This window comes from Phalacrocorax aristotelis, chromosome 3 (assembly GCF_949628215.1).
Source record: "Phalacrocorax aristotelis chromosome 3, bGulAri2.1, whole genome shotgun sequence".
Lineage (NCBI taxonomy): Eukaryota > Metazoa > Chordata > Aves > Suliformes > Phalacrocoracidae > Phalacrocorax > Phalacrocorax aristotelis.
In genome coordinates, this window is record NC_134278.1 from 94,298,503 (window position 1) to 94,317,639 (window position 19,137).

At 62.3% G+C, this 19,137-nt stretch overlaps 2 protein-coding genes across 7 annotated transcripts; both read left to right on the forward strand.

Annotated features, from left to right (window-relative positions):
* Window positions 1–4: 4 nt before the first annotated feature.
* Window positions 5–1,664, forward strand: MRPL2 (mitochondrial ribosomal protein L2). The gene is made up of 6 exons (XM_075088524.1): window positions 5–289; window positions 393–534; window positions 617–732; window positions 822–932; window positions 1,257–1,330; window positions 1,420–1,664. Exons 1-6 carry the CDS (start codon window positions 31–33, stop codon window positions 1,630–1,632), a joined length of 915 nt encoding a protein of 304 aa, XP_074944625.1. The 5' UTR covers window positions 5–30; the 3' UTR covers window positions 1,633–1,664.
* Window positions 1,665–2,808: 1,144 nt separating this feature from the next.
* LOC142055081 (cullin-9-like) lies at window positions 2,809–19,062 on the forward strand. 6 transcript variants are annotated; one of them, XM_075088536.1, is made up of 30 exons: window positions 2,809–2,855; window positions 3,671–4,279; window positions 6,829–6,983; window positions 7,350–7,868; window positions 8,010–8,145; window positions 8,583–8,773; window positions 9,274–9,658; window positions 9,881–10,082; window positions 10,390–10,597; window positions 10,702–10,895; window positions 11,039–11,256; window positions 11,400–11,631; window positions 11,975–12,080; window positions 12,400–12,630; window positions 12,796–12,886; window positions 12,971–13,142; window positions 13,346–13,451; window positions 13,850–13,945; window positions 14,034–14,209; window positions 14,704–14,837; window positions 14,917–15,093; window positions 15,350–15,462; window positions 15,911–16,093; window positions 16,451–16,608; window positions 16,949–17,159; window positions 17,256–17,421; window positions 17,574–17,719; window positions 17,896–18,013; window positions 18,388–18,590; window positions 18,678–19,062. In XM_075088536.1, the coding sequence occupies exons 2-30, from the start codon at window positions 3,685–3,687 to the stop codon at window positions 18,960–18,962; spliced, it is 5,907 nt and encodes a 1,968-aa protein (XP_074944637.1). In that variant the 5' UTR covers window positions 2,809–2,855; window positions 3,671–3,684; the 3' UTR covers window positions 18,963–19,062. The 6 variants fall into 6 exon arrangements, 4 of the variants coding, with proteins under 4 accessions (XP_074944637.1, XP_074944634.1, XP_074944635.1 ...); XR_012659799.1 differs by lacking the exon at window positions 2,809–2,855 and adding an exon at window positions 2,862–3,020 and having other exon boundaries at window positions 18,348–18,590; XR_012659800.1 differs by lacking the exon at window positions 2,809–2,855 and adding an exon at window positions 2,862–3,020 and having other exon boundaries at window positions 18,465–18,590.
* Window positions 19,063–19,137: the final 75 nt, after the last annotated feature.

Consider the following 19,137-nt stretch of genomic DNA (forward strand, 5'->3'; position numbering starts at 1 on the left):
CCCTCCCCTCCCGGCGCAGGCGCAGCAGCGATGGCGGCGGTGGGAATGGCGGTGGCGGCGGCGGGGCTGTGCCGCGCCTTTGGGGCTCTCCTGCTGTCGGCCGCGCCGCGCCGCGCCCGGCTCCCTCCCGCCCCGCCGCCCTGCCTGCCCGGGGCGGCGCTGGCAGCTGCACGCCGCGGGCTGAGCGGCTCCGAGCCGCGCTGCACCACCGACCCCCTCTGGAAGTGCCGGGTCAAGTACACGGTACGGCCCATCGGCATGAAGAAAACGGGCGGCCGCGACCACACAGGTGCGTGGGCGGAGCGGGGGACCCCGCGGCAGGCGCCCGGTACCGGCGGGGCGGTCCCGGTGCCGTTGTCGGTCCCGGCTGCAGCCGCCCCCCTGTCCTGCAGGCCGCATCCGCGTGCGGGGGATCGGAGGGGGACACAAGCGACGGTACCGCATGATCGACTTCCAGCGGCTGCGCTACGAGGAGGGGGCCCCGCCGCAGCCCTTCACCGAGAAGGTCATCAACGTCCGATACGACCCTTGCAGGCGAGTGTGGGGTGCGGGCTCGGGCCACCCATGCACCCACCCACCCACCAACCCACCCACCCACCGTGGGTTCCCTGTGCAGGTCGGCTGACATTGCCCTTGTGGCCGGCGGCAATCGGAAGCGCTGGATCATTGCCACGGAGAACATGCAGCCAGGGGACATCATCAAGAACTCCTCGCACATTGGCAGGATGGCAGGTGCGTGCCAGGGACGGGGGGTGGGTGTGTCGGCGCTGCTGGGGGCTCCTTGGCTGCTACTTGCCCAACTCATCGCTCCTCTCTTCTAGTGTCGGCCAACGAAGGTGACGCCTACCCGCTGGGGGCTCTGCCCATTGGCACATTGATCTGCAACCTGGAGAGCCACCCTGGGAAGGGGGCACAGTACATCCGGGCAGCTGGTGCGTCTCCAAGCAGAGGACCCACTGATAGTAGTTGGGTTTGGCTTAATGCAGAGGGAGAGGAGGACTGGGGGGCACTGCAGCTGGTGACAGGGGGTCACTGTCCTCCCTTCTCCCTGCGTTAGGGGGCAAAGCAGCCCTCCAGACAGGCAGGGGCAGCTCTGCCCCATTGCTGTCTGGTGATGTCGTCAGGAAGAAATGCTGCGTGAAGGACAATGGCAGGGCCTTTGAGGAGTTCCCAGCATGGGAATATCCTCGCCACAGAGCAGGATACTTTGTCCTGCTGCTCAGGGCAGCTGCCTCCTCTCCTCTTGCCTGTTGCAGGGACTTGTGGGGTGCTGCTGAGGAAAGTGAATGGGACGGCCATTGTGCAGCTGCCCTCCAAGAGGCATATGCAGGTAGAGGAGCCATGCTGTCCTTGACCTGACCACCTGGGCATGCAGCCATGCATCCCCAGGGAGGCCTGAAGCTCTTCTCTGTCCCCTAGGTGCTGGAGACCTGCGTGGCCACAGTGGGCCGTGTTTCTAACGTCGACCACAACAAGCGGGTAATTGGGAAGGCAGGCCGGAACCGCTGGCTGGGCAAGCGCCCACATACAGGCTTGTGGCATCGCAAGGGCGGCTGGGCTGGGCGCAAGATCAAGCCTCTTCCACCCATGAAGAGCTATGTCAACCTGCCAAGGATCACAGCACAGGAGTGATGCTGGGGACCAATAAAGCATTCTCTGTGCCACGGTTGCTGTATTACTGCTGCCTTTTCTGCGCAAGGCCTCCGGGGGTGCTTTCCCCATTGGACACATTCAGCTGCTTTCTGCCCCTGACGAGAGTTGAACTGCAGGAGAGATGGGGGTGGGGTTGTGGGCAGCTTTGGCTTGAGCTTGGGGTGGGTGTGGGTCTGGGTGGGGTCAAACAGAGCTCTGCACGATTGTGCTAAGCCTGAAGGCCAAATGTATCCTGGGCTGCATCAAAAGAAGCATGGCCAGCAGGTCAAGGGAGGTGATTCTGCTGCTCTGCTCTGGTGAGACCGCACCTGGAGTGCTGCATCCAGGTCTGGGGCCCTCCGCACAGGAAGGACATGGAACTGTTGGAGAGGGTCCAGAGCGGGGCGACAGAAATGGCCAGAGGGCTGGAGCACCTCTCCTGTGAAGAAAGGCTGAGAGAGTTGGGGTTGTTCAGCCTGGAGAAGAGAAGGCTGCGGGGAGACCTTATTGCAGATTTTCAGTACTTGAAGGGGGATTCTAGGAAGGAAGGGGACAATCTCTTTAGCAAGGGCTGTTGTGACAGGACAAGGGGTAATAGTTTTAACCTAAAGGAGGGTAGATATAAACTGGGTATAAGGAAGAAATTCTTTACAACGAGGGTGGTGAAGCACTGCACAGGTTGCCCAGAGAGGTGGTAGATACCCCACTCCTGGAAGCATTCAAGGTCAGGTTGGATGGGGCTCTGAGTGACCTGCTGTAGTTGAAGATGTCCTTGCTCCCTGCATGGGGTTTGGACTAGATGACCTCTAACGGTTCCTTTCAACCCAAACCGTTTATGAGTCTATGGGTGCGGGAGGGCTGGGCTTTTCCCGCACCCTCAGTCCACCTAGCAGCTATCAGTGGAGGTGGGCAGGCACCCGGGCAAGAGGGCAGGAAGGTACCTGTCAGCCAGGGTGACCTGCTGTGCAACTGGGGGGCACAGGCCTCGGCATCTCCCGGTCCCGGTAAAGTCCTCGCCGCTCCCCAGTCCCCACTGCTCCTTCCGGACCCGAGCTGCCCCAGCTCTCCCGGGCACGCCCGGTGCCGCCCGCCCAGCCTCGCCGCAACCAGCTGTGGCCGGGCTGCTGGCGGAAGAAGCTTGGCCTCGCGCAGCTCCCGTCGGGGGCGGGCCTCCGCGCATGCGTATCTGCCGACCCGGAAGCGGCGTGGGAGTGGTGTCGGAGGTAACGCGGCGCGGCCTCAGGGCGGCGGGATGGGATGGGATTCGGCGGGACGGGACCGGTCCAGCCCGGCCTGGCCGCGCTTCTCGAGCGTAGCCGTCCTGGCGCGGTTCTGGGCCTTTCCTGTTGGGGGAACCCTAGTGGAGGCCCCGGTACAGGTACCCCGAGGTGCGGCAGCCCTGCCCGGCCGGGTCGGGTTGGGTTAGACTGGGCACGGCCGGGCGCCTCTCGGTGCCCCGGGAGTTCTCGCTTGGCCCACCCTTAGACGGAGCTTGATTCCTGCTGCCGGCGGGTCCCGCCCGCGCAAGCCCGCTCGCCGGTAGCGGCGGTGCCGCGCCGCCCGCCTTTGGCGTGAGTGTCCCGGGAACCGGGGCTCCCAGCCCCGGCTGGGCGATGTGCAGCAGACCCCTGCGTGCACGCTCCACCTGGCTTGTGGGGCTCGCTCAGCGCGCAGCCGGGTTCTACAGCTGAGTTTCCTGGGGAAAGCTGCCCTCCCTGGGCATTGCTGTCCGTTTCCTGCCGTGCCTGCAACCTGCTTAATAGTCCAAAGATCGTTATTGTTCTGATCTGTTATCTTGTTGCTGTGCGTGTGCTGTTTTCCAAGGAGAAAGTGTGCTGTATCTCATACTTTGGTAGTCTTGTTGTGTTGGGAGCTTACAGCACTGACCTTGAGCAGATCTAGTACAAGAACACATTTTATTTGTTACACTGCCATGCTGCAAGCACTGCAACCCACAGGATTATATATTTCCAGCCATTGCAAAGCCCCTGCCTCATCCACCTCTTCCCAGTTCCTCCTTCACCCTCCATCTCTGCAGGCACACTTCCTGTCATGGTGAACGAGAGGCATAATGGCAACCTGCTTGTGCACCTGGGACCCAAACTGCAGGCCTACCCAGTGGAGCTGCTCCGGCAGCGGCGAGGTCACGATGGCCAGCCCGAGTACCTGGTCCAGTGGAGCATCGTCAGCTGGGAAGAGAGAGCAGCAGGGGGTAGCAGTGCTTCCTCTGCAGAGACCAAGCCAGAGAACATCTTGATGTGGATGTCTGCAGAAGAGGTCTGTGCCAGCTGCCCGGCACTGCTGGGTAAGAGGAAGCTGGAAGGGCAGTGTGTGAAAGAGGAGAAGGCAGCCATCCCGTTTGCTGCAGAAGTCCCGCTGGATGATGCCTCGCTGCTGGAGATGAAGGCTGATGTCAGGAGCCTGGTGCAGCGAGCTGGTCGGCAGATGGCGGAGGCTGGGACCCCCGAGTCCTCCATCCTCAACACCATCCATGTGCTGAGTGCGTACGCCAGCATTGGCTCGCTGGCGGGTGCCTTCAAGGAGACAGGAGCCCTCAACTTGCTGCTGAAGATGCTGTGCCACAAGGAGAAGCAAATTCGTCGCAGTGCTGGCAAGATGCTGAGGGCTCTGGCTTCGCATGATGCAGGTGGGGGCTGCTACTGCTCAGAGCCACTGAGGAGGTGCTGCTGGGCAGCTGAGGGGTGCCAGTCTTTTTGTAGGTGTGGGGTGCCTGGGAAGCAGTGTGTCTCGGGACTTGTTGGCAAAAGGGGGAGAATCAGACTGGAGCTTCCAAGCAGCTCCTTGGTCTTAGTTGTCCGGGGTGCTCTAAGACTTGGGAGCTCTTTCCCCTGGCAGGTTCCTGAGCTGGGATGCTGATCAACTGTTAGGAGTGTTAAGGAATGTTAGGGGTGGCTGTCTGCTCCAGCAGGCCTAGCACCCCTCCTGACCTGCCACTGGAGCCCAGCCCGGGGATCCAGGGTCTCTCAGACTGGGGTATAGCTGCCACTTTCCCATTTGCAGGTTCAACCAGTAGTAAGGCTGAGCATTAATGCCAGAGACACATGGACATGCACAGGACACCGACACAGCTGGCCACACACAAGGCACTGCCTTCAACACCACCTACATATGGGACTCATAAATGCAAGCACAGCCAGCCAAGTCCCCTCCTCCTCTTTGGCTGGCGGAGACAGGAGGTCACTTGTGCCAGCACGCACAGCACTCTTCAGGTTCACAAGCACACACATATTCATGGATTCCTTGAGTATCAGCATGGCCTCTCTGCCTGCCCAGCACCCTGCCTGGATCCAGCCCCGCTACCCGTCTCAGGGGTCCCCCTGCTCACCAGCTGGTCAAGCCCAACACTTGCTAGCAAACACGTAGCGCTCAGATACTTGTCCCTTATGCAGTCCATATTCACAAGTACCTTGGACTTCCAGCACAGACTGCCACCCACCTCATACCCTGGCCTGGTCCCAGGGCCTCATACTTGGCAGCTGGTCCAGTGTGAAGTTTTGCTAATGAATTACACGCCATCCCATGCACAGCAGGACAGGGGAAGGTACAGATGCTCGCCCTTGAACCCCCAGCACCATGCACTGCAGTCCTGCTTCAGCTGCTGGTGCTGAGCTCCTCACTTGTCTCCCTCCCAGTAGCTGTTTTTTGGGACACATGCCATTCTCTCCCCAGTGGCTGATGGCTGAGGACCCCACCTGCTCCAGTCGCTAGCACTGAGACACTTGCACTTGCTGTGGTGGTTGGCACTGCAGGCCAGGGGTGCCTACTGCCCTGGTCTGACTGCGATAGCTGCCACACAGTCCACTCTATGCCAGTCTGCCCAGTAGCTGGCACTTTGGGCTCAAAGTCTGTGGGATCCTCCCCAGATCCAGAGAGTGATGGCCTTTCCAGCTGCTTACACCAGGATCCTTGCTTGCTCCAGTTGCTGATACCACAGGGCTCCCATACCCCCAGTCAGGCTCCAGTTGCTGGTACCAAATTCCACTTACACGCAGGTCTCATCAGTAACCGTCGCTCAGTCCTGGCAGCACACGAACACATGGGATAGAGAGAGAATTAGAAAGATTTAATAAGGTGTAAGAAAGTAGGACAAACCATGGTGATTGGGTGCAGGGCTCAGTCAGACAAGTGGACTGACCAGCCACGGTTTCCACTTGACTGGCTGCTTTTATACCCCTTTCTGTGCACCCCCGTCTGTGTTCCTTGCCAATTCCTGTCCCATGCATATCACCCTGTCTGTTCGCATTGTTCCCCCAAGCCCACTCCAACATCCCAGACCCTCAGGGTTACATCCTTATCAGTTGCAAAGTCCCAGTTTGCCTGTGGTTTTTTTCATAGCGTCAATTAGTGCAGCTGAGAGGGTTTGCTTCTGGTTGTGTCTTTGTTAATGGTGATTGGTCAGGTCTCTGTGTGTTTGTCTCCCTTCCTTTCCTTGTCACCCCAGTTTGACAAGGTCCTTAGATAATCTTACTGAAAAATAATCATTTTCACACTCCAGATATCCTTACTAATTAGTGTGACTGACCAGATTTGTTTCTCCTCACTGCTGCCATTAGCATTTGTCAGTCAGGTTTGTAACTCTTTATGTTCTTGTTTATGGCTCCCTTCTTACTATCATTTTTGCAGTGAAAAGGTCCTTGACCGAATGCACTTAAAGGAGCAGACAGTTTCCTTCCACATACCCTTCCAATGAAGACCTGTGCTGAGGGGCTTGGCAGAGGCTTGTCCTCACCCAGTCCTCTCGTCTGAGAGGACCTGCCATGGCTCGGCAGTGCCTGCGGAGGCTTGGGTGCACCTGGAAGGTTGCTGGTGGTGGTGTGTCCTACAAGAGATCTGTCTTTCCCTATCCTGGTGCCTAAGTTCATGCAGCTCTCCAGCGGGGCAGATGGGGGGCTGATTCAGATTGGAACTTAGCTTTTGTCTTCCCTGGAGCCCTGTTCTGGAGTCAGTTACTTGGGGCTGCTGCTCTGTGGGAATCCTGCAGCTTTAGGGGTGGAAAAAATACGCAGTGTTATTTGGAGGAGCAAAATGTTGCCAATCCAGATTAAAGGACGGAATACAGTTCTAGGTTACACTAAGCAGCAAAGCTGTTCCTTGCCTGCAAGTCTGTCTCGTGCAGGGAGGGTGGGGTGAGGGTTATCTTTAAGGGGCCTGAAGGGTCTCTGTTGTTGTTGGCAGGGAGCTGGGCCTATGTCCTGCTGTCCCTGAGCCAGCAGGATGGCATTGAGCAGCACATGGACTTCGACAGTCGCTACACCTTGCTGGAGCTGTTTGCTGAGACAACGTCCTCTGAAGAGCACTGCATGTCCTTTGAGGGGATTCACCTTCCCCAGGTAGTGTGAGGTCCTGCCAGCTCTGGGCCTATGGCTTAGGGGTCAAGAGGGGTGGGAGTGGTGGGCCAGAGCTGGTGTCCTTGTTTGGTATGGGAGGGTAGTCGGCAGTGGGTGGCTGAGCAGGGCTGGGTATTGGGAGAGCTGGCACAGGATTTGGGCGCAGCTCGAGGCTGGGGGATGGTAGAGCGGCTCATGGAGAGCCTTGTCCCTGAGCACGGAGATGAGGGTGGGCTGAGAGGTCTCTGCTGCTGCCTGCTGGTCCAGAGCTGTCGCGGGAGCCTGACTGTGGATGCGCTGGTGGCTTGGAGGGAGCTGGGGGCTGGAGGTGTCCTGCAGGCTAGAGTCTGACAGCTGTGCTTGTTGCAGATCCCTGGGAAGCTGCTGTTCGTCCTGGTGAAGCGCTACCTGTGCGTCACTTCTGTCATGGACAAGCTTAGCAGTGGCGTGGAGCAGGGAGGGGAGCAGCGGGACTGTGCTGTGCCCAGCCTGCTCACTGAGGAGAGGAGCCGCGTGAAGCAGGAGTTTGAGTTCAGCATGGCTATGGCAAACCTCATCTTGGAGCTGGTGCACGTGATGGGCTGGGACCACAGCCACAAATCAGAGCTGCTGGCCCAACAGGAGCTGCGACCCCGCACCACCCACTCCATCTTCCAGCACAGGGCCACATCCTGCACCACTGCTCAAACAGCCCCCACTCCCCCACCAAAAGAGCCCAGCATCTTCAAGACGCGATCAGCCTTCCCAAGCCGCAGCAGCTACGTGGAGTATGTGCAGGCAAACCTGACATGCGGCATGCGGGTGCGCATGCTGGAAGACTACGAGCAGGTCAGCGCGGGTGACGAGGGTGAATTCCGCCAGAGCAACGACGGCACGCCGCCTGTGCAGGTATCCACTGCTGGGAGGGCAGGGGCTGTCACAGGACCTGTCTGCTCTGTTGTGCTGTAGGAAGCACACGGCCTTGCGTGGGAGCAGTGGGGTTGGGCTTGCCTTCCCTCAGCTGAGTGTGTGTCGGGCTCTTCTCCTCAGGTGCACTGGCAAGCCCTGGGTTCTACGTACTGGGTTCACTGGCATATGGTGGAGATCATTGGCCCTGCAGGGCAAGAGGATAATGAGGGTCAGAAGAAGTTGTCTACTCTGACACACAACCACAAACTGGCAGCAGGTGAGCATCCTGTCAGCTGGGCCTGCAGTTTTTCTCCCCAGCCCTTCTACAGCTGCACGCTGGCACGGCAGATTCTGCTGGTGCTGGTGTCCCAGCGCGCTGCCCTGGCTGGTCCAGGCACTGTGGGAACAGGTTGGAGAGCAGTGAGCTGGAGGTGCCCATTTTGAGCGTGTGATTTTTCTGTTCTATGGCCCAAAGAGGTTCAAGTGAAGGTGGTAATCCCCATCTCTACAGCTTCTGGGGTCTCCTCCCAGCATGTTCCCCTTCTCTTGCTGCCCTCCTGTCACCTCCCTTTCCCACAGCAGGCTGTGGGACAGTGGGGATCTCTCCTGCCCAGGTCCGCAGGAGCTGTTTCCCTGGAGAACGTGGGGTGTGCAGCAGAGGATGGGGGAATTGTCAGAGCTGACAGTGCCCTTCCTTGCTCTGCTCTCCTGCAGTTGCGCAGCCGTTTTTGCGCAAGCCTTTTGGGGGCCTGTACTCCCTGCCTTACCTGGGGGAGCAGCCGACCAAGGCTGCAGAGACCCTGAGCCGTGCCGAGTGGTGGGAGCTGCTCTTCTTTGTGAAGAAGCTGGAAGCACAGGAGCAGAAAGAGATCACCTGTCTCATCCAGCAGGAGCAGGGAGAGCAGGTATGGGCCAGAGCCCGCAGTGGGGAAATGGGAGGGAGGGAGCAAGGGAGAAATTTTAGGGAAAGGGCCGGGCCCAGAGGAGGAGACGGCAAGCTTGAGCTGTGCAAGGACAGCCTGAATGGGGCAGAAATAGGACTGAAATGGGAGGGTGAGCGGGGAGGGCGAAAGCATGGGGAGCTGGGCACAGCAAAGGGGTGAGGGGAGGTGAGCGGAAATGCAGTCTCCTGTGACCCTGGAAGAGTGACTGTGTCCAGCGAGGTTTGGATAGGCAAGGCAAGGCCACGGGGTGATTGTGCCGGTTGTGGCTGGGTGGTGAGTGCAGGTGGTAGGGCTGGGCTGGTGGTAGCTGGGCTGGGGACAGCCAGGGGAGGGTGGCACTGGGGAATGGCCCTGGGGACCTCCAGCGGTGCAGCTTTTCTGTCCGTTCTGGCACTGGCTGTCACAAGGGGCACGGGGTCTGTGGCGAGTCTGTGAGGGTTAATATGACTTTGTCTGGGCAGGTGTCGGAGGTGGGTGAAGAAGCCCTGATCCAGCTGTCGGTACCTTTGGAGGTGGCCCAGAAGGTGCTGCAGGTCCTGGAGAAGCGGTGCCAGGGCAGTGCTCAGCGTGACCTGCGCAGCTCCCACGTCTACACTAAATACTTCCTCAGTAGGGGGGCTGAGCAGGATGGCGGGGGCAGCACGACAGTGTCCTCGGAGGGTGCCGGCTGCAGGAGCACTGGCCCTGAAGCCATGACAGCCAAGGCAGCAAAGGAAGACCTTTCCACAGCCAGAGTGCTGCCCCAAGCCCCCGCTGTGGCAGCCAAGTCAGATTCCCAGCTGTTCAGCGAGCTCTTTGAGAGGGAAGGGCTGTTCTTCCCAGAGGTGGCAGAGGAGCAGATCAAAGGTAATTGCCCGCTATGCGCTGGGGCACACACAGGGTGCTGGAGGTGGCTCCGTTGCCTCAGTGGAGGAAGGCTCTAGGCAGGGTACAAGAAGCAGGGCACCTGGCGTTTGCTTGGGGAGGGGGGTGCTGTGGGTGCTGGGTGTGTGGGCGCCTGGCACTGCGGGAGTTGCTGTGGTTGTTCCTGCTGCCCTGACAGCTGTGTCCCTGCCTTCCTGCCACCAGTGCTGGGCAGCTCTGAGGGGCTGAGTGAGAGGGACTCCCTGGCCAGGATTGCAGCCGTGGTGGACGTGATCCAGAGCAGCAGCTCAGAGGTGGGGCTGCGCTTAGCTGGGCTCAAGCACATCATGAAGATCCTGGAGGAGGAGCCTGAGCCTGAGCAGCAAGTCAGCAGAGCCCTGGGCAGGCTGGTTACCAGGAGTGTTGGGTGAGCTATGGGGTGCCATGTAATCCTCCTGCTGGCTGGGGAGGGCCGTATTGGCAGGGTGGGGAGGGTGCTGGAGGTGGGAGTGCAGGAGGTGGCAGTGGAAGTGTGAAGGCTGTTATGTTCCTGTGTGCTTGGCAAGAAGAGAGGTGGATCTTGTGTCCCTTTGTCCCAGGCAGTGTCGTTCCTGGGGCTGACCCAGCTGTAGGGGAGCCATGTGGGCAGGGAGAAGGTGGCTGGCAGGGTCCGGGGTGCCAGTGTGCAGTGGCTGTGCCAGGAGGCTCCTCCTGAGGAGTCCTTTCCCGTGCAGGGAGAAGCTGGTGAAGGTGGCAGTGGAGCTGCTGAGCACGGAGGTGGCAGAGAAGGCCCTGGTGGTGGTGACGCTGCGGCTGCTGGCCGTGCTCATGGCGAAGTACGACTGGCGCGTGCTGTTTGCCACGGAGGGGGGTGTGCGGGCTGTGCTGGCCTGCATGCAGCAGCACGCCGCCTCCGCCCTGGTGCAGCAGGCTGGCCTGGCGGTGAGTGTGTCAGAGGGGATGCTGTAGGTGGGCGGGCAGGGTGCAGGCTTGCCCCGGTGTGGCAGAGATGGGAGCTGCCCTCGTGACTGCTGTTGATCTTGCAGGCCCTGAAGGTGCTGGTGGGAGCTGTGGCTGATGAGCCAGGAGATGGCAGTGGGAAGCCCTTGCCCCTGAACCACGCTGACGCGCAGATGATGCGGGAGATCTTTGCCAGCATTGGCTCTGCGTCCAGCGAGGGCTTGGCCAGCCTGCTGAGCGCCATCCCTGCTGCCATGAGCACTCTGCAGAGGGTCCCAGGGTAGGGGCAGAGTGAGGACAGTGGCTGGGGGTAGGGGGACCCTCTGTATGATGGGGCTGGGCAAGGCAGGCAGGTGGCTTGTGGGTGCAGGGGAGGCTCTGTGCTTGGGGGAGGAAGGTGCCCGCATTGCTCTGTCCCTGCAGGGGTTCCTCAGGCGTGCAGAACGGCTTGCTGGTGGTGAACATGCTGATCGACAGCCACCGGGGTCTGGCAGAGCAGCTGGCAAGCTGTGATCTCCCCACGGTACTGCAGAGCTGCTGGTCGGATGGGCAGAGCACCGGCTGCCCTTATGCGACGCTGGCGCTCAGTGTGATCAACCGCATGGCAGAGCACCAGCTACCTCCGGGCCCGGAGACAGCAGGTAGTGTGCTGCCTGCACCCACCGCCATGCCATGGCCCTGCGGCTGCAGTGGTCAGGGCTGCCTTGCCTGCCAGGGCAGAGCACCCCACCGGTGCCTCCCAAGCAAGTGCTTGGGCTGGGCCCATGTGTCCTTGTCATGGCAGGCAGAGAGTCCCCGCTGGACCTGAGGGACATGCGGATGCTTCTGGGCAGCGTAGGGGACGGCATCTTGTCCAAGGAAGTGGTGGTGGCCCTGGAGAGGCAGCTCTGTGGTGAGGGCCCTGTCCGCTCTGGAGAGGTGGCCCAGCTGCTGCAGGACCACAGGTGCTTCAGGCTGCTGCTGCGCAGCTTCCAGCTGCTGGGGGCAGAGAAGGCCATGAGCCTGAGCTTCCTCAGGTAGGTCTAGGGGGATTTGGTGGGGGCCTGGGGCCACCGCAGCAGGTGTGCGAGTGCTGGTATGGCGCCTGTTTGTGGGTCCTGGTGGGGCTGTTGCTCTTTGGCAGGGGCAGGTGCACCCCAGGGCATATGTGGGTGCTGATTGGGGTGTCCTGGGGTGCAGGGCCATGTGGGGGCAGAGCAGCACGTGCCTGGGTGCTGGTGGGGTGCCCAAAGTGCCTGGGGAGCCTTGGTTTCCAGTCCCTGTGGGGTGCGAGCCCTCCTGGTGGGGCAGGGCAGCAGGGCTGCCTCTGGCACTGCTGTCTGTGTGCCCTGGCCTGAGTGGGCTCCCTCCATTGCTCAGGATCCTGAACAAGTTCTTGGACAGTTACCAGGAGGATGTGCTGCCCTGGCACGAATGTGTGGAGCCCTGTTTGTCCTCCCTGAACACCCACAGCAGCGACCAGGAGGTGAGGTGGCCCCGGGACTCCGAGCAGGCAGGGGCAGCTTTGCTGGCTGTGCCATGCATTGGCAGGGCTTGGTGTTGGTGAAGTGGGGTCCCCTCCTGCAGCAGCCCAGCTTTGTGCCCATCATGCTGGGAGAGGAGGGGAGTGGCTGTCCCAGCTGTGGCCGCATCCCAGTGGCTGGTGTGCCCAGTGAGTGCCCAGGCAGGCTCTCATGGGCACTGCTGTGGTGTCAGGGTGGAGGGGATGGAGCACTGCAGCACCCTGCTGCTGGGGCCTGGCGGGTTCCCAGCACCGGCCCCGCCGCTCATGGGTGCCTGCTCAGCAGGTGGTGCGGGAGATTGTTGGCTTTCTGCACCGCCTGGCCACCACCAGCAAGGACTGTGCGGTGGTGATGTGCCGTGTGGGCACCCACGAGGCTCTGTCCAAAGCCCTGGAGAAGCGCAGCACGGCTCCGTCGCTGGCGTCAGCCCTGCTCGACCTGGTGATTGACTGTGAGAAGTATGCCAGCCTCTACAAGAAGCTGACAACGAGCATCTTGGCTGGCTGCATCCAGGTGGGCCTGGGGAGGCCTGGCTGCACTGGGACTCTGGGTCTTGGCGTCCTCTGGCTGTGCCCGGCACCGAGGAGCAGCCTTCTGTTCTCTGCCTGCCGCAGCCCTGCGGGAGGTGAGGGGAGGAGGACGCGGGGCCGCTGGTAAGAGCCTCGCCCCATCCCGTAGCTGGTCCTGGGTCTGATTGAGGAGCACCGCCGGAGCCACCAGCCCATCAGCATCCCTTTCTTTGACGTCTTTCTGCACAACCTGTGCCGAGGTGAGCTCGGGGAGCGGGAACTGGAGCCCTGTGCCTGGAATGTGCTGGCCTGGTGGCTGGAGGCTCCGTGTGCTCTGCCCGCAGGCTCCAGCGTGGAGGTGAAGGAGGACAAGTGTTGGGAGAAGGTACAGGTCTCCTCCAACCCCCACCGAGCCAGCAAGCTCACGGATGGGAACCCCAAGACCTACTGGGAGTCAAATGGCAGCACCGGCTCCCACTTCATCACTGTCCACATGCAGTGTGGTGTAGTGATCAGGTGGGGCTGGGCCGGGGTGCTTTGGGGCCAGGAGGGCCAGTGGCTGTGTGGGGAGGAGAGGGCTTTGGGGGATCCGTGTGAGCCCTGCCCAAGTGGTTCCCGTCCTGGGGGTTGCTGGATGTGGCCAGCAGTGCATGGGGCTGGCAGGGGCCAGGGCAGGGAGATGGGGACTGCTGGGCAGCACCGTGTCTGCTGCGCTGCAGGGAGATGAGCATGCTGGTGGCCAGCGAGGACTCCAGCTACATGCCGGCCCGTGTCGTGGTGCTGGGGGGAGACAGCCCTGCCACCATCAGAACGGAGCTCAACGCGGTGAGTCTGGCATGGGCTGCTCAGGCCATGGGGCCCCATGGGAATGGTGGGCTGGTCCTTGCTGTGCCCTGTGAAGGTCTCACCCTGGTGCTGGGGCCGTGGGAGGTGCCCTGCAGGGAGGTGAGGATGGCAGGAGCTGTGCTGCAGGAGCCTCCTCCTGGCCGTAGGCAGCGGGTGCTGGAGACTTGGGCACGGGCAGCCCTGCGGCCCAGTCTGCATCAGGCTGTTGTGCTGGGGCTGTGAGCCAGAAGTGGGGCCCTAGTGAGGGTGCCCCGGGGCTGCCTAGGGGCTGCTGGGGGTGACAGAGGCTGTGGCTTTAATGGGGGGTGGCCAGGGGAGCATGCAGGGTGGCTGGTGCTCGCTGCCTGGCATGCTGAGGGCTCGCTGTCTGCCTGCAGGTGACCGTCCTGCCCTCAGACAGCAGAGTGATCTTGCTGGAGAACATGACCCGCTTCTGGCCCGTCATCCAGATCCGTGTGAAGCGGTGCCAGCAGGTAAGGGAGGAGGTGGCTGGGCCAGGGAGCTGTCGGTGTGGGGCATCAGGGCTGTGCCTGAGGAGCTGAGGGTCATGCTCTCCCGTAGGGTGGCATTGACACACGTGTGCGTGGCATTGAGGTGCTGGGTCCCAAGCCCACTTTCTGGCCCGTCTTCAAGGAGCAGCTGTGCCGGCGGACGTTCCTCTCCTGCACTGCTCGGGCTCATGCCTGGTGCCAGGAGATCTGCCGGGACCGGGGGCGACTACTGGATCTCTTTGGCAGGTGAATTGTCTCCTGGCTGTCTCCCACTGTCCCAGGGCCTGGGGGAGGGTGCTGGCAGCCCGTGTGGGGATTGCAGGGTCAGGAGCAGAGCGTCTGGGTGTCCCACCTGGACAGGGAGGGGCCCTCATTCCCCCCTGGCCACCAGAGGCCAGGGCCACCTTGGGGTCCCGCGGGTTTAAGCTGGGCATGTGGGCATGGCTAAGCCACCAGAGAGGTGCCCCACAAGGGCTGGCATGTCCTGACCTGGCAAGGGTTGGACAGGTGCAGGCAGAACCTCAGTTTGGCAGGGGCCACGAGGGCCCCAAGACCCAGTGCAGGCAGGGCCTGGGTGCAGTGAGGAGCCATGGCTGCTGGGGGTGAGTGGGGCTGCTGAGCTGTCATGCCTGGCAAGGGGCAAGGCAGGGAGCGACTGCGCACTCTGCTGTCCTGGGGGAGTCCCCCCAGGCGCCGGCAGACGCCCGGCACCACTGTGTGCTGCCCAGTCGCTGTTGCAGGCTGAACCAGGCGCTGCGGCATGAGCAGGACTTTGCCGACCACTTCCTTCCTGACGATGAGGCGGCGCGGGCCTTGGGCAGGACGTGCTGGGAGGCCCTGGTGAACCCGTTGGTGCAGAGCATCACCAGCCCAGGTACCATATGCTCTCCGAGCCCTGTCTGCGCCATGCCCCAGGCTAAGGTGCCCTGTTCTAAGTCTGGCTGGCCTTGCAGACCCCCACGGCATCAGCCCTCTGGCTTGGCTGCTGGGCGAGTACCTGGAGAGTGTGGAGCCGCTGCAGCGCACCATAAGCCACCGTGCTATCTTTGGTTCCCGTGTGCGGCGCCTGACCCAGCTCCTAGTGCACGTGGATCCCAATGGCCCAGAGCCAGAGGAGGCAAGAGCAGCTGGTGAGCGAGGGGCTGCCGTCCCGTGGGGCTGGGAGGTTGGTGGTCCAGAGAGCCAGGCTGTGGCTGTGGGGATCTGCTGGGGAGCTCTGGGAGGGTCCTGTGGCACAGAGGGCTCCTGTGGTGGGGAAGGCTCGTGGCTGTGCCTCCCCAGCATCTCCTTTGCCCTGCACCCCCAGGGAGGGGGGAGGGCTGCTGGTGGTCAGTGTGCGGAGCCTGCCCACAGAGTCACACTGAGCCTGGGGTTGTCCCTTGGCAGGTGGGAAGGAGGGGAAGAACAAGGAGGTGCCGGCCAGGGCTGCGAAGGTGGTGGTGAAGTCGAGTGGCCTGTGGGGCATCTCACAGTGCTGGCGTGGCGTGGTGCAGCAGCAGGTAGGGCTTGGAGGGCCGGCCATGGGGGCTGGAGAGGATGCATGGGACCCCACACCGGGTGGGTGTAGGGGGGAGGCCTGGGAGCGTGGAGAGGGGGTGGAGCTGTACCTGGCCTTTGCAGGGCTTGGAGGGGCGTGGGGACAGCCCTGCCAAGCTTGCCACCCTGGCAGGGCTCAGGTGTCAGCTCAGGCTGGGAGACAGGTATGGTGTTGGACTACTTACCTCCCACTGGGCTGCTGCTGTACTTCTGTCCTGCCCCCGCAGCCCCTGCCCAGCCCACCTTGCTGCAAGCTCTCGATAGCCCATGGCAGCACTGGGGTCTGCAGTCAGCCCCTGGCCAGGCCCTGGGCAGTCGGTGTTGGTAGAGTGAGGCTGGGGCTGTGGAGCTTCCACACGCCACGGGCGCGTCCCACTGCAGGGCTCACCCCTCTCATGGCGCGCCCTGCAGGTGCAGCGGTTCCTGGAGGCAGCAGGGCAGGCGCCGGACCTTGTGGAGCGATACTGCGGGCTGTACCAGCGCCTGCGTGGTGCCACGGAGGAGCTCTTTGGGCAGCAGGCTGCCTTTGTGCTGGCCCTGGGCCAGGGCTTTGCAGGTGCTTTGCTGCAGCTCTCCTTCCTCACCGCCCTGCACGTGAGTAGAGGGAACGTGGCCCTAGCTCTGGGGCCTTACCGTCCCCAGGTGCAGACTGGGGAGGCTGCCCTGACCCATGACCTTGGGGCGAGCTCCGGGTGGGTGGTGTCCTGGCCCCTCAATGGAGCCCTGCCCTGCGGTGGCGCTGGACAGTGCCCAACTGCGGGTGTGTGGCGCTTGTCACAGTGCGGCCCCTGCCCTGGCGTGCTCCTGTCTCAGGCTGGTGCCTGGGCACCCTTGGTCCCTGCCTGCGAGCCGCAGGGTTTCTCAGCTGCTTCCCCCAGGGCCATTCCCCCAGCCCAGCCCTGTGGCCACGCGGTGATTCCCCCGTCCGCAGCCAGCCCTGTCCCTCTGCAGGTGAGCGAGCAGTTTGCCCGCTACCTTGATGGGCAGATCCAGGAGCTCCACGGGGCTGTGGGTGGCGCAGGGCCGCTGCAGCGGCTGCAGCAGATCCTGGAGCCCTTCATCGTCTTCAGTGGCCTGGAGCTCGCCCACACCTTTGAGCACTTCTACCGGTGAGGGGTGCCACGTCTCCACGGGACCAGAGGGCCTGGTGTGGCAGGGGAGGCACAGGTGGTGCTGAGGCTGCGGCTGAGCCTGGCGTGGTGTGGCAGTGGTGCTTCTGCTTTGCTTTTCCCGGCTCTGGCGTGTGGAGGGAAAGGCTGTGAGGGCCCCTGGGTGCTCCCCGTCTGCTGAGGCACGTTTTCTGCTGGCGACAGGGAGGGGAGGCGGGTGCTGCTGGGCTCGTGCGCCTTGGGGTGAGGCCAGGGCTGGGGCTGTCTCTGTCTCCTGGTGGGTGGCTGGTGGCCACGGGGCTCAGTCTGGCCCCTGACGTGATGCTGTCGGCTGTTGTAGGCACTACCTGGGGGACCGTCTCCTGGCACAAGGGCCGTCTTGGCTGGAAGGAGCCATCGTGGAGCAGATTGGGCTGTGCTTCCCCAGCCGCTTCCCCCAAGAGATGCTGAGCAACTTGGCTGAGTCAGAGGAGCTCCAGCAGCAGTTTTACCTCTTCCAGCTGCAGGAGCAGGACAAGCGGCTACTGGAGCTGGACACAGGCCTGGATGAGGTGGGCGCGCTGGTGGGGGGGAGGCTGGGGGCTGCCCATATGCCTCGCGGGAATGCTGGGGCCTGTCCTGAGCTGCCCTCGTGTCCCCACGCCCAGGCACTGGGGACTACCTCGGCGGTGGCTATGCCAGAGGTAAAGGTGCTGGCCCTGTCCCCACGCTGCTGGCCTGTTTCCCCATCCTGCTACATGGATGAACCTGGGAGGTTTTTCTCGGCGGCCCTGAGCTCCCCCCTGGCTGCATTTGCCGACTTCTGCAGGCGGAGTGAGTGTCACAGCAGTGGGTGTGCGTGGGGGTCTTGCCGGGGCCCAGGCCCTCCACAGCAGCTCAGCCAGAAGTGGCTGGAGTGCTGGGGTGTGCTGGGAGCACCTGGCAGGGCTGGCTTCCAGCCCTTGCGCTGACACTGCCCGTGACAGGCCAGAGCCAGCTGGGCTGGGAGTGCACGAAGCCCCGGCGGTTGCAGTGGACATGGCTGGGCCACGCCGAAGTGCAGTTTGGCGACTGCGTCCTCCACGTGTCCACACTGCAGATGTATATCCTGCTGTGTTTCAACAACGCCGAGGTAGGAGCTGGGGCTGTGGTGGGGTGTGGGAGGCAGCAGGTGCTGGAGTGTAGCAGGGCCGTGCCCTCCCTAAGTGGGGTCACCATTGGTGTTTGGGGCAGAGGCGCCCCCTCGTTTGGCTGGGCCTGTGGCTGGTGGGTCTTGGCTGGCCATTCCCCTCCCATGCCCTCCTGCAGGAGGTGGCTGTGGAGGCCCTGCTGCAGGCTACGGGGCTCCCTGCTGAGCTCGTGCACCACGCACTGACACCGCTGACCCACGGCGAGGGTGCCCTGCTGCAGAGCTGCACGCTGGGAGGTAAGTGCAGGGCTGGGGCAGCCCTGGGGAGGTGCTGGGCTGAGCTCCAAGTGGGTGCTGGGGTAGGGGCACTTGTAGGGGAAGTAAGTCGGGTGGGGTGAGTCTGTTGGTGCTCGGGGCGTGGGGCTGGGTGCGGGGCCATGGGTCAGTGTGGGTGGCTGGGTCTCAGGCCTGTGCGTAGGGCTGGGGTCTGGGGCCAGGGGTTGTGTGTGTGGCTGTTGCCTGGGGCCATGTGTGGGGGACAGGGATGGGGCTGACATCTGCAAAGGCAGTCATCAGTGGGAGGCCCAGGGTTGGGTCCAACAGCCACAAGCGTGTCCTGGGGCTCCTTCAGGCTCAGCTTGGGGTTTGGCTGACCCTGGGCCGGGTGCTAGCTCCAGGTGTGCTGCGGCTCAACCAGGCAGCCCTGGCCCATGCCTCTGGCCGCCACCTGAGGCTGCTGCCCCAGCAGAGGTACCTGTGGGCAGAGAGGGCTGAAGTCAGTGCCCTGGAAAGGAAGAGGAATGTCCTCTGCTGCCTCATCACCCGCATCCTTAAGGTGGAGAAGCAGCTGCACATTGACAACCTGGTGTTCAGGGTATGGAGGGCTCGAGGGGCAGAGGAGGGGGCTGCCTGGGTGCTGCACCACACTGCAATGGAATGTGGGGCTTCCTTGCTGTTGTAGGTGATTGATGCCTGCCAGAAGGGTGAATTGGGTCCAGGGCCGCAATTCCTGAGCTTCTGCTGCCATAGTGTGGATGTCCTGTCCTGTGTCCTGCACCTGCTGAACCAGGGCTATGTCCGGCGCCAGGATGAGAGGCCTCATGTCTTGGAATACATCTCTGCTGAGCCCACAACACCCCCTTCCTCCCAGGTCCAGTCTCAGGTTGCCTTCCAGACTGTAGAGATCAAGACAGCAGCAAACCCAGCCTCTGGTGAAAGGAGACAGACTTTTTCTACCTTTAGGTAGACAAGGACATGGCTGGGCTGGGAGAACACAGGCTGGGTCCAGTCTGTCTCTTCCTGAGTATTTGTGGGCTTTATTTTGAATAAAAATGAGCCAGGCTCCATCCAGTCTATAGTCTGTGAGAGCGCTCAGCTGGCCCATAGCTGGAAGTGTGGCCAGGTCCCAGCACTGGTTGTTG

What these genes read in the sequence shown, in the direction of transcription:
- MRPL2 (XM_075088524.1), top strand. Translation starts at nt 31, where the DNA reads ATGGCGGCGGTGGGAATGGCGGTGGCGGCGGCGGGGCTGTGCCGCGCC. An exon ending in GGGCGGCCGCGACCACACAG is followed by an intron (nt 290 to 392) that starts GTGCGTGGGCGG and finishes CCTGTCCTGCAG; the next exon opens with GCCGCATCCGCGTGCGGGGG. An exon ending in GTCCGATACGACCCTTGCAG is followed by an intron (nt 535 to 616) that starts GCGAGTGTGGGG and finishes TTCCCTGTGCAG; the next exon opens with GTCGGCTGACATTGCCCTTG.
- LOC142055081 (XM_075088533.1), top strand. Translation starts at nt 2,885, where the DNA reads ATGGGATGGGATTCGGCGGGACGGGACCGGTCCAGCCCGGCCTGGCCG. An exon ending in AGCAGGAGCAGGGAGAGCAG is followed by an intron (nt 8,774 to 9,273) that starts GTATGGGCCAGA and finishes TTGTCTGGGCAG; the next exon opens with GTGTCGGAGGTGGGTGAAGA. An exon ending in TGTGTTTCAACAACGCCGAG is followed by an intron (nt 17,720 to 17,895) that starts GTAGGAGCTGGG and finishes GCCCTCCTGCAG; the next exon opens with GAGGTGGCTGTGGAGGCCCT.